The sequence below is a fragment of the Apteryx rowi genome, unplaced genomic scaffold (assembly GCF_003343035.1).
Source record: "Apteryx rowi isolate R43461 unplaced genomic scaffold, aptRow1 scaffold_15, whole genome shotgun sequence".
In the NCBI taxonomy this organism is placed as follows: domain Eukaryota; kingdom Metazoa; phylum Chordata; class Aves; order Apterygiformes; family Apterygidae; genus Apteryx; species Apteryx rowi.
This window is the reverse complement of record NW_020447752.1, coordinates 3,229,352-3,240,673: the sequence shown is the minus strand read 5'-3', so window position 1 is coordinate 3,240,673 and position 11,322 is coordinate 3,229,352. Positions and strand designations below refer to the sequence as shown.

Here is an 11,322-nt window from a genome sequence, read left to right as displayed (position 1 = left end):
CGCCGAGAAGCGGGGCGGGAGGGCCGCGCCGGCGGCGCCTGCCCACGCGCGAGGGCAGAGCACGGCCCCGCGGCGGTGGGGCCCGCTTGGCTTGGGCCCCGCCGGCCACCTCGGTGTCGCCTCCCTGCGTGCTGCAGCCAGCAGCTCCCGCTCTCACCTCAATGGCTTTGGGCCCCTTCCTCGCRCCCCCACCCCATCCCCAAACGCGCTGTCGTTGGAACGGTCACAAAGCTGGTTTGCTCAAATCGCGGCCTCCGAGAAGGCTTAAGAAATTTGCTGTGCGCCCAAGCAGCCTCCAGGGAAGAGCTGCAGGGGAAGGCTGCTGTCAGCGACCATCTCCTGAGGCAGCGCCTCAGCTCCACCACGTTGCCGCGTGTCCCCCGAGACCCAGGTAGTCAGCGTTCAGTGCAGGCGCGGAAAAGCAGCTAATCGTGGATCACATGCCGACAACCAAAAAAGCCAAAGGAACGTGCTAGTCCAAAGGACAAGGCAAAGGCACGGTCAGAGACCAGGCTGAAGGTCAGGAAGGTGAAGTGACAAAGCAGAGTCTAAGATACATAAGACCAGGGCAAAGCCCAGACCAGGAACAACAGCGGGCAGAACCCAGAGTTACAACCGCATAAGCAGGGAAAGGGCAAAGAAAGAGCCCAAAACTGGGACCAAAAAGACAGGATCCCAGATAAACCCCCAATAWAAGCAGAAACACAGTCAACAGCTAAGAACAGCTGGGTGGGGCACCAGGCAGTTGAACTGGGAGGCCAGTCTTAGCCTCTTGGGAGATTGATAGGGGCCAGGTGGCTGACTGCAGATATCCAGCGCCTTGAACTTAATTCAGCATTTTGTAAAAACGTTGAGAAAGAGTGCAGGGCATTGGTGACAGTGAGACAGGCCCCTGAAAGGACCGCCTCATCTGACAGAAAGCTCACCTTTTTGCTAGGATACTTTCAACCTAGCCTAGTTCCCTGATGTAATCCACAGATGCTTATGTTGCTCTAAGGCTGTGGAAGATGGTCTGCAAACTGCAGTGCCAGTTTATATTGACTTAAATTACTCTTCAAGTCTCAATGCCAGGTAGAGGGAGAAAAATACTCCAGTTACAGAGAAAGGCTCTTATATTTAGTAATTCTAAAACTAGTAGTTCTTCAAATAACTTGTATGAATCTCTGGGGATGGCAGGTATTCACAAATTGGGGGTTTAGAAGTGATGAACTATATATTGGAGTGCATTCAGGCAAATCATAAGCATATTGGTAGGCTGCTTGTGTTTTGGTCTTCATGCTATAGAGCTACATTCAGCTGCCTGAGATTTGCAAAATCTCACTGATGATCACGTAGAAATCATTCAGCACAACACATTGCTGAGACCATTTTAATGTCCATCCAAGCTAAAAATGCTGGCTTCAACTTAGATGTTAACAGCAATAAATCTTGCATAAATGCTGAAAATAGCATAACTGCTAATTTAAGGGTAGGCAGGATCACACTATTTTCATCATCATTTTAGAAGACATTTCTGAGACTTGGCACAAAATCCCAATTCCATTGAAATTTAGAGGGATTTCTGTCAACATAGCTAGGATTTTAGCTTTGAAGTTTGTTTTACTTTAAGTGGCCTGTACCACGCATAACTGCACTTTTGAGAGCCCTGATCACCTTCAAACCTAGCAAGAGCCATATCTGTTTCAAAAAGGAAGGGAACACAGCTGCCACAATTGTCAGTCTAACAGACGTGTAATGTTTCATACTTACTGCATGAAGCTTATACAGCTGCCTTTTAGTCAAAGCAGGGGCATTTTCCAGTTGCAKAGCCTAAAGCAGGATATGTGGCAATGCCCAGAAAGTCAGGTTTTCAGTTAAAATGAAGTTGTGGTGTTGATTATCTGCATGAGATCTATCTAATTAAAAATTACTAGGCCATTGTAACATTTTACCACTGCTAGCTCAAAAGACAGACAATAGCTATATATAAGATTCAGTGTTTAACATAAAAAAAAAATTCTTAAAAGTAGGAAAATATTTAATCAGAAAAATGGAAACATCAAAGTAGAGATAGCCTGCTCCACCAAAGACCTGAGACAAATGAGGAAGCTTAACTTGCAATCTGGGAAGTAAAGAGGAAAAAAAGGAAACATTCAAAGAGGCCTTACCATTATGYTACTATTTATTATAATGGTAATACTGTTTTTGATGATATATATAGAGAGAGAGCTTGACTGACAGAATTAACAGTCTAAGAGTCTTTGCAGCATTAAGTATTGCTGCGTCTTTGAAAACATATACATATATTAAATACATCACTATATAGACATAGGTGCAATCCTTGTATGCAAGGAAAGGGTCATGACTTTCTTTGTGGATTCCTACCTAAAAAAGAAAGGGGTGAAAAAAAAAACAATTCTTAATCTCTTTTACATATTGTATACAGCCTTTCTAAGAAACTCATATTTTAAAGCTTCCCTACTTTGATCAATTGTCACTCAAATACTTTATAAAATGTTGTCTTTCCTTGGGAAAAACAAACATTATTCTTATGCAACACCAAATGGCATTAGGGTGGTATATTCATCATGGATGTATCTTAATGTAGGATTTTTAAATATACTGTAACTAAGTGTTCTTGTTTGGAGAAAAATGAAAAATTACCTTCCTGAAGCTACCAAAGACAGAGGGTTCAGGTGATTATAGCAGCTTTTGAATTTCATTGAGACTACTTATTTCTCAATACCTGAAGAAGCAAGAAGCAAATAACATTTTTATAATGTGCATCTCAAATACTATTCAGCATTGCTAGGTATTTTTAAATATTTGTTGGGCAGRCCAATAAAAAATGTCACCACACCTGCTGAGATAAATTATGAAGGGCCTAAATTGTGGTATCTGCCCATATTAAAACATGCAATAATGCAAAGTGAGGTTATTTACTTGGTAGTCTCTGGGAAATACTACTAGACCCCTTAGAAAATGTAATCAAATGAGTAGCAACTGGAGGTATTGGTATGAGAAACTGTACTAAGTTGGACAAAGCTGAAATGTAATTTTTTAATTATAAAATCAGTTACAATAGTTAAAAAAAAAAAGAGAGCTCTCTCTACAGCTAGTTGTATTTTTGTCATTGCCCTTTGTCACGAAATTTAACAAGTGAGCAAATATATTTAATGAGTCACTTCCATGGCATATGTTATTTACAAAGGCCCATCATTAAATGAGTATATTTCTTTTTACAAGCATGTGCTGCTCAATTACCAAGGCTGCTATAAAGTGTCTTATAAAAAAAAATTAAGTCACACCTAGATGCTGGGTGAAACTAGATGATGTCAATCAGTGTGCCTTTTTACTGMAAAACATGCAAAGATTGTTCAGGCCAAAACTATGACTTTAAGATCACCGATCACTTAAGACCACTGTTGAGGACAACTGCATACTTTCATGACTCAGCATACGCCATGGTGGTACAAAAGAACATTGAGGGCCCCAATCTCAGGGCCACTAATGCACGTTCTCTTTTTACCATGTGCTTTTTTCCCTTCAAATCTAAGACTTTAATTTCTTCAYGTGTCCCTGTGACATATTATCACTGCAAGTACCCCTCAGATAAGCAAGTACCTTCAGACAGCAGACCTAAAACACACTTCCAGCAGGTGCTCCTTCACGGCCTACCGTGCCATGGATGCTGACGGTGCACCGCTTCACGACGCATCAACATAAACAACAGTGTGCAACATTCAATTACGTTTTTCTACAAGGCGGCGAATTTACTGTGAAAATCCTTTTTATTTTTCTACTCGCTCTTGCTCTGCTGGCTGGGAAGTAAAATAGGAAAACAAATTACATTTTAATTTCGTTGTTATTGCGGGAGAAACAAGGAGAGAATGAGGGCTTCAACGCGAAGGCGTGCGAGCTAGGTGTCATTAACACGGACACACAGTCCCGCTAATGCCCCAAACGTTACTCCCGGCCGAACCAGCGCAGGAAACCAGCGTGAAACCAGCGTTAAACGAGCCTTCCCCGCCGCGGCCCCCTCCTCGCCCTCTTTACCCCGCTGGTGGCCCCAGGGGAACCGCAAAGTACAACCTGCGGGGAGGAAGCGGCCGCCTCCCTTCCCCGGTAGCGCTCCGCGGGCCTCAGCACGGCCCGGTCCCGGCGCTGAGGAGAGGCGCGGCGGGGCCGTACCTCGGGGCCGCCCCTCCCCCCCGCCGCTTCCGGCCCGCCACGTCCCGCCCCACCGCCGCCACCGCCTCCGCCTCAGCCGCGGCTCCCGGCGGCCCGCCCGGCCACGTGACCGCGCCGCCGGGGGGAGCGACAGCGCCCTCAGCCAATGGCGCCGTGCCGCCTCGCCCCGCCCCGCCCCGCCGCGCGGCGGCGGCGAAGTTTCCTCCCGGGAGAGGGGGGGAGCAGGGCGGGACAGCGCGGCGGCGGCGGCGGCTCGGCGGGGCCGGGAAGGGGCCCCGTCATGGAGGAGGCCGAGCCGGGCGAGCGCAGCCCCTTGCTGGGGACCGGCGGCGGCGGCGGAGGGCGGGCGGCGGGCAGCGCCTTCCAGGGGCGGCGGCTGGCCTGTGCCGCCGTGCTGCTGGCCGAGCTGCTGGAGCGAGTGGCCTTCTACGGCATCACCTCCAACCTGGTGCTGTTCCTCAACGGGCCTCCCTACGGCTGGGAGGGGGCGCAGGCCAGCCAGGCCCTGCTGCTCTTCATGGGCATCACCTACCTGGTGTCGCCCTTCGGCGGCTGGCTGGCCGACGCGCTGCTGGGCAAGTTCGGCACCATCCTGCTCAGCATGGCGCTCTACCTGCTGGGCATGCTGGCCTTCCCCGTCATCGCCGCGCCGCACACCCGCCAGGGCCTCTGCGGGGACATCCCGCTGTCCCCCGTGGAGAACTGCTCCTCTCCGGCGGCCAACGCCACCCCGGTGCCCTGCTCCCAGGTGGGAGCCACCCGCTACTGCGCCGCCGCCACCTTCGTGGGACTGGTCCTCGTGGGGCTGGGCGTCGGGTCGGTCAAGGCCAACATCACCCCTTTCGGGGCGGACCAGGTCAAGTATCGTCCGGCGGCCAACACCGTCGTTCGTGGGGGTAGATCTGGGCCAGGTGATGAGCGTCGGCCACGCCGAGGGCTTGCCTGGGTGGGGTGGGCAGCGGGCTGACAGCTCTGCAGKCCGCGAGGGGCTCGGGTGCTCCAGCCTGGGCCCCTGTGCAACGCCGGCCGGGGAGTTGTGCTCTGCTGGCTGTAACCTCGGCATCCGGGTGAAGTCCGATCGCTCGCGACCCCTGGTTTCCTTGTAGCCCTGCCTTAGGTGCGGTGCCTGGTTTGGCTGAGGCCRTCACAGTCTTGAGGAGCAGGGTTGGATGTTTCCTAGCCGTTAGGCGGATCGTTAAATATCCTCTGTTGTGGAGTTCATACCCAGTTAACTGGTTCTCAGAGCTGATCAGGTGAAATATCTGATATATGCTTTAGTTTTGACAGGGACAGAATGGGCCTTCTAGGGCTGTAGTCAGAGGCCTTTACCATCCCTCTGTGATAATCAAAGGATAGATAACAAACACTATTTTAGCCTTAAAGTATTCTCATATACTGCACTGCAGCCTTGAGTGGTGTTTTTGTGCAGGCCCATGTTGCTCCAGATGACAGGTGGGAAGGTGCTCTCAACGTGGTAGATGTGTTACCCAGCCTGTTCTCATAAGGACATGTCCTGTCAAATGACCTGATTCAGATCCAGTTCAGTGAGATCATTCATCGGATCATCACTGCAGAACCAAGTGATTTTACAGAAAATATTTGACAGGCAGCTCATAATTGAGTATCACTTGGTGTGTGCTGTTGCATGTGTTTTTTACAATCTTATGCTAAGTAAGACAGCATGCTGACTGTGTGTGTTGAACTGGAGTATAATTTCTGCTTTACAAATTGACAATTTCAGATGCTTAGATACTGTGAAGCTTTTCTAACCAAACAGTTTTTGGTGACAAAGCAGGGAAAATACCTCTAATCCAGTTAAATGTCTGTTTACTGGCCCATTGAGTTCTGGTTAGTGTAGCTATGAGAAATGCCATGAAATTCTTTGTGAGAGGTAGGATCTGCCACAATGTCCTTGCCAAATGGACCTCTATTCTCTGTTGTGCAGTTTACATTTGTCATTCTTTGGCATTTCACATATTATAAATTCTGGAGTTCTGGGTGAAAGGCAGTCTATAAATGTAAAACATTATTATAGCCTAGGATTGTATGTCCCCAGTATATTGGTTCTGTTTAAGCCAGTGTAAGCCCATCAAGTGAAATAGCTTTAATATAACTTTGTCTTGTAAGGTGTTTTTCAAAACAGACTGCTTATCCCCAGAACACTTTATGAACATTAAATATAAGAGATAAATAGTGGCAGAAGGAGAGTAAAAGAAGAACCATTGCCAATGGAAGTGTAGCTGTTGTAGCTAGATTTTTTTTWAAAAAAAAAGCTTTTCCCCCAGGATTTCATTGAAAGCAGTTTTTGGCTAGAGTTGTAGATAATTCACAGTGATTTATGTAGGGTGAAGCAGAAGAAATTTTCCTTTCTGGTTCTTAATAATCAGTAGTGCTCTGCTGAGGACTGGATTTTTCCCCTTTTCTGTTTTCTGGCTTATCTATTGTTAAATACATTTACCTTGTTGTGCACTTTTGGGCTCTCTTGGGTGGCTTCTCCCTGCACAGGAATGTAGCATRCGGCTGGGTAGGTGGATATATATTGCTGAGAATAAAGTCCGTCTTCCAGAATTGCATTCTTGGGAGGCCGGCATTCAATACAAACGTGTTTTGGTTGGATCTGTGCTGATAAGCTTTGTCCTCTTTCCCTTAAATACCAAACAAAGGGAAATATTACGAATTGTATATCATGCACTTTAGCTGACATGAACCAGCTTTCAGATGTTGTTAATTGCATTTCATTGCAAATCTCTTTAAAAAAATACCATTTACATTTTTCAATATTAACTGATAATCTATAATTTGGACAGGGAACCCAAATTTAATGAGGATTTTTATATTTAGAAGAAAAGAATCACGTTAAGTGTGGAAAATTGGAAACTGACTTCCAATATTTTTTTTTTCTGAAGTTAAAAAGATGTAATTTCTTAATTTCTGTTAAATAGATGCATTCTGAAGTACTGTTACGAGTGACTTAATATTGAATAACTTTTGCCAGTCAGTTTAGCAAAAACTAGCTGTTACAAACTAGTTATAAGCTATCTTTACTTGATTGTGTTCATAAGTAAGAGTTGTTTTTCTAAAAGCTGCAAATTGATCCAACATGCTGATCTAAATCTGAACCTGATGGTTCTCAGAATAGTGTTTATAAGCATGTGATATATATATAACCTGACACTTTCCAGTTCCCCTTTTAAGCACAAGCCTTTGCAGTCATTTCCTGTTCTCCTATATAGCAGTTTGTGACTTTCTACAGTTGGGACACAATATGACTATATCTCATTATTGTGAAAGCTGGTTTAGCTCCAGCATTGTAGCTGAGATTAGAATCGGTAGTAGTAGACTACTGATCTAGTATCAGCTATAACCATTGCTCTAATTATAGACAAATCTGTTTTGGTTTATATATAGTTAAGATAGTGATTAGAGATGCTAGTTTTAACCGCAGTATTTGTCCTTTCTAAAATGCCATCGTAGTCATTAAMTCTATCAGTCTGTAACTGCCCAAACTCTTCTAGCTCTGCTAAAACTGTTGATTTTACAGTAACTTTACCAGGGACAGGACACTCTTACACATTTCTGGTGTAAAGATGGCTTTAAAGTGATCTTCAACCTTTTTTTCATTTGTAGAAGCTAGGTTTCCCAGCATCTGGGGAAGAATGGAGGGCCCTGCATAAAGAATTTAAGCCTACTGACTGCAGGCTTGCTGGTTGTTGTTGTTGTCGAACCTCTTAGAAGGAGGCTATGGGCCTCCAAGAGTTTGCATATCACTGTCTGAAAATTGAAGTCGTGGCATTCACGTGTGCAGTACTAACCTCTTTTTGTTTTCGCAGATATGACAATAGTGAGAGGAAACAAACTGGAAATGTGAATTGGCCAACTTTTAGTATAACAATTTGAAATTATGTAGCTACTTAGTAGTACTGTGTAGATCTGTTACTGAGTTCTCTCCAGGTCTGCTCTCAAAGAATAAAAAGTGTCTGTAGTGATGAATCAGGAGGTCTGAATTCTGCATTTGACTGCTGAAAAGTGTTCTTATTGCTCTTTCTTTTGTAGACTTCAGGACAAGGGCAAACTTCTAAGCCTTTATCCTTGCTCTCTTGTGTGGGTAATCGCATAGTTGGTTGTGATAAATTTGGGGGTGTTTTTTTTCATTTATCATTTGTGACTGTCAGTCAATTRCAGGAACAAATGAAAACTAGTCATGTCAATAACTTTTAAAAAACCTTCTTTTTCCTTTCATGTGAGTTAAAACAGGAGGTCAAATGTTTGGATCTGTCATGATGTGAAGAGAGAGAGAAGGAAGGTGATGACATACTGGGAACTTTGAAATGTTGGGGTTTAGGAAATACTTGAGATCATTAGCAGATGATGTCAAAAATCAGCCATCACAGTGCTGTGCTAGGCACTAGTTAAGAATTACTTGTTTTGTCAATGCGAAATTCAGATCCTTGAGAAACAATTTGTTTTGCATATAGCRGCATTGCTTCTGATTAATTTCCTAATCCATTGAGATAAATGTGAATATGGAAAAGTTTTCAAGTTGGTTTCAGTCTAGCTATGGCAAAAATAAACAGTTATCCATGGGATTTCTTCTCTGAGACTGTCTAATTGTAGAGAGCTAGGAAATTACTTTGTGACAGAGCAAAGCATCTAAACACGTGAGTTATGGAGAAGCAATGATGTTGGTATAGATTCCTGGCTCTTTACATAAAAATCTGGAGAATCTTTCTAATAGTATCTTAATATTTGAGCTCTGTAATTTTATTCTGTGTCAAGCTGTTAAGACTGCCTTGGTCAATATTTGGATCATCTCCTAGGAAAGATGCTTCTGTTGAAAAATCTGGAGGAGCAGTAATTCAGCAAGTGATCTGTCTAGGTTTTAATTTTAGGGGCAGCTGTACTTTGGAGTTGCTGTTGATCAGATATTTTTCATCTGGTGTGGTAACTGAAGGCCAAGTTATTCTTTCTTTTTCTTTGTTTAACTGCACTTAGAATTTTGTTATGGTTGTAGAGGGGTAAGATGTTAGCCTCATATCCTAAATTGGTTTAGACTATTGCAGTGCAGAGTTACACCCGTGGTGTCCTCTGCTGAAAGTGGTTGTAAGTGACCTAATGATTACACAATTCCCATGATGTAGTGTTCCAGGCATTCGGGATTCCTTAGCATGAAAACTGTGGTGGTAACTGCATATCATCAGACCATAATCAGTCTGGTGCAAGTGTTATGTATAAGAAGTGTGGGTTTTGAGACTGCTTCATTTACTGTTTTGAAATCTATTGCTCTGTAGATCCCAATTATAAAACTAAGTATTTTTTTTTCTTTTTGCTTTTGTATTAAGTGTAGTCCTTGTACATACAGGATAGTTATTATATGATCAAGAAGAACACCCCTGTGCTGCAGAAAAATCAGGGTTTAGGTTAGATTATTTTTTTTTAAGTCCTGTTAGCTGTCTTGAAAATACCAAGGTTGTTTTATTTCCTCTTTAGAGGTCTGTCCTGGCACCTGCATGCTGGCAGCAGTGACATCTGGACCATGCAGCTGTGGCCAGATCACTAAGAGTTCCTCATTTCCTTTTGTTTTGTTGTTTGCTGTTTGTTTTTGTTGCTGTTGTTGTTTTTTTATTCAAATTTGCCATATACTTTAAAAGAGGAAAATTTAGAGTAATTGTGATGCTGCTTGTTCAGGACAGTAGGTCATTCTGTATTTTTATTAAAGTAGAAGCACTGTTGGACTGTTCCTTAGTATACTTAGTGAGGCCCATTTAGGGGGAAAAAAGATGCGGAAGGTTTGAAGAATGCACAGTGGTGGACTGGAGATTCAGGACTGGATATTATGCAATGGAAGTTGAACTAAATAAGTGACAGCTGTCCCACACTGGTATATTCTGTGGAAAATGTCTGAATCCGAATTCATTTGGAAAGCAGCGATATGTTATCTAGAACAATTAAATTATGTGCATTAGATATTTGCTTACATTCATTCGAGTCAGGGCATCTTTGAAACAGTCTGACTCCACTGCTCCCATTTGGTGATTGGAAGCCTTGCGCTCTAGCTGTGGCATTTCACTGATGCTGGCCTGATGTGAGGAGTTTGGCTAAAAGATGCTATATCTAGGAAGGTGACCTTCTTCATACCTGTTAGGCACTACTACTGGTATGTAGTTATTTTGTTGTGATGAGGACAAAATCTTTCAAGTGTACCAATTTTAACTTTCAGTGCAGGGATGTGGAACCTTTAGCCCACAGGACAAATTCGATCCAGGATCCACACCATACTTGTACTATCTGTGTGCATTCGCTTTCCTGCTGCAGCCACCAATAGATTACTGAGAATATAATGAAGCTGGTGGTGCYGGTACAGCAAGGAGAGCGCTGCTATGCTCGAGCACAGAGGAAATTGAGCAGAGGGAGTGATAGATTTTTCTTTCTGCTTGGGTGATTGAAAATAATGCTAGGATACAGAGGAAAGGGAGAATTCTTGCAGTTTTGTGAAAGATATTTGTACCTGATTAAAAAATAACATCCTAACATGGTCTTCTCCTTTTTGATCCCTTATTAAGATGTAACATCTACAGTATTAGTAACAGAAGAGATAGCTTTCCATGAAATAAATATTTGTTGTCTGTTCATTTAACACTTATGACGAGAATAAACAAATCTATTTTATGTTGTCACACAGCTCAAGTAATAGCCAGCAGGGGGAAACTTGGAGTAGTCCTCTGTAAATGTAATATAGTTAATATTTTAGACAACCAACCCAGAGTTTGAAAAGAAGTATGAAGATCGCCTTTTAACTCTAATGCATTTTCTGGTTGTGGTTGTGGAGACGTGTTTGTAGCTCTTTCACTTTGACCAGATATTTTACCAGGCAGTTCAGTGTGATTTTTATTAACAGTTGTTAATGGTGGTCAATAAAATGCCATACTGGAATTTCAGACATGGCTGTGATGTGATTTTTAGTGCATATATAAGGAAGCAGAAAATGGATTCTTTTCATTGCAAGTCTGTGGTGTTTTTGTCTCTTGAACATTGTATTTCTTTTTGGTCACTCTGTTTCAGGAAGCATACAGGAGAAGGGGAGGGAAGTTTCAGAAAAGGACCACAGATGTGGTCAATGGTTTCCATGCAAGGAATCGCTAAGCAGTCCACAGC

At 43.6% G+C, this 11,322-nt stretch overlaps 2 protein-coding genes across 4 annotated transcripts in view; one reads left to right on the top strand and one right to left on the bottom strand.

Annotated features, from left to right (window-relative positions):
• Window positions 1-4,176, bottom strand: part of GLT1D1 (glycosyltransferase 1 domain containing 1) — a 65,450-nt gene extending 61,274 nt beyond the window's left edge. For 2 of the 3 annotated variants that reach the window (XM_026058759.1, XM_026058761.1), the window contains exons 1-2: window positions 3,604-4,176; window positions 2,644-2,725 (exon numbers count right to left, since the gene is read on the bottom strand). In XM_026058759.1, the coding sequence (XP_025914544.1) occupies window positions 2,644-2,702 (59 nt within the window). In that variant the 5' untranslated portion in view covers window positions 2,703-2,725; window positions 3,604-4,176. The remainder of the gene's footprint in view (window positions 1-2,643; window positions 2,726-3,603) is intronic. The other variant, XM_026058760.1, reaches the window with a different exon arrangement.
• A 178-nt stretch (window positions 4,177-4,354) lies between these two features.
• Window positions 4,355-11,322, top strand: part of SLC15A4 (solute carrier family 15 member 4) — a 31,333-nt gene continuing 24,365 nt past the window's right edge. The window contains exon 1 of the mRNA XM_026058790.1: window positions 4,355-5,026. Coding sequence (XP_025914575.1) covers window positions 4,451-5,026 — 576 coding nt within the window. The 5' untranslated portion in view covers window positions 4,355-4,450. The remainder of the gene's footprint in view (window positions 5,027-11,322) is intronic.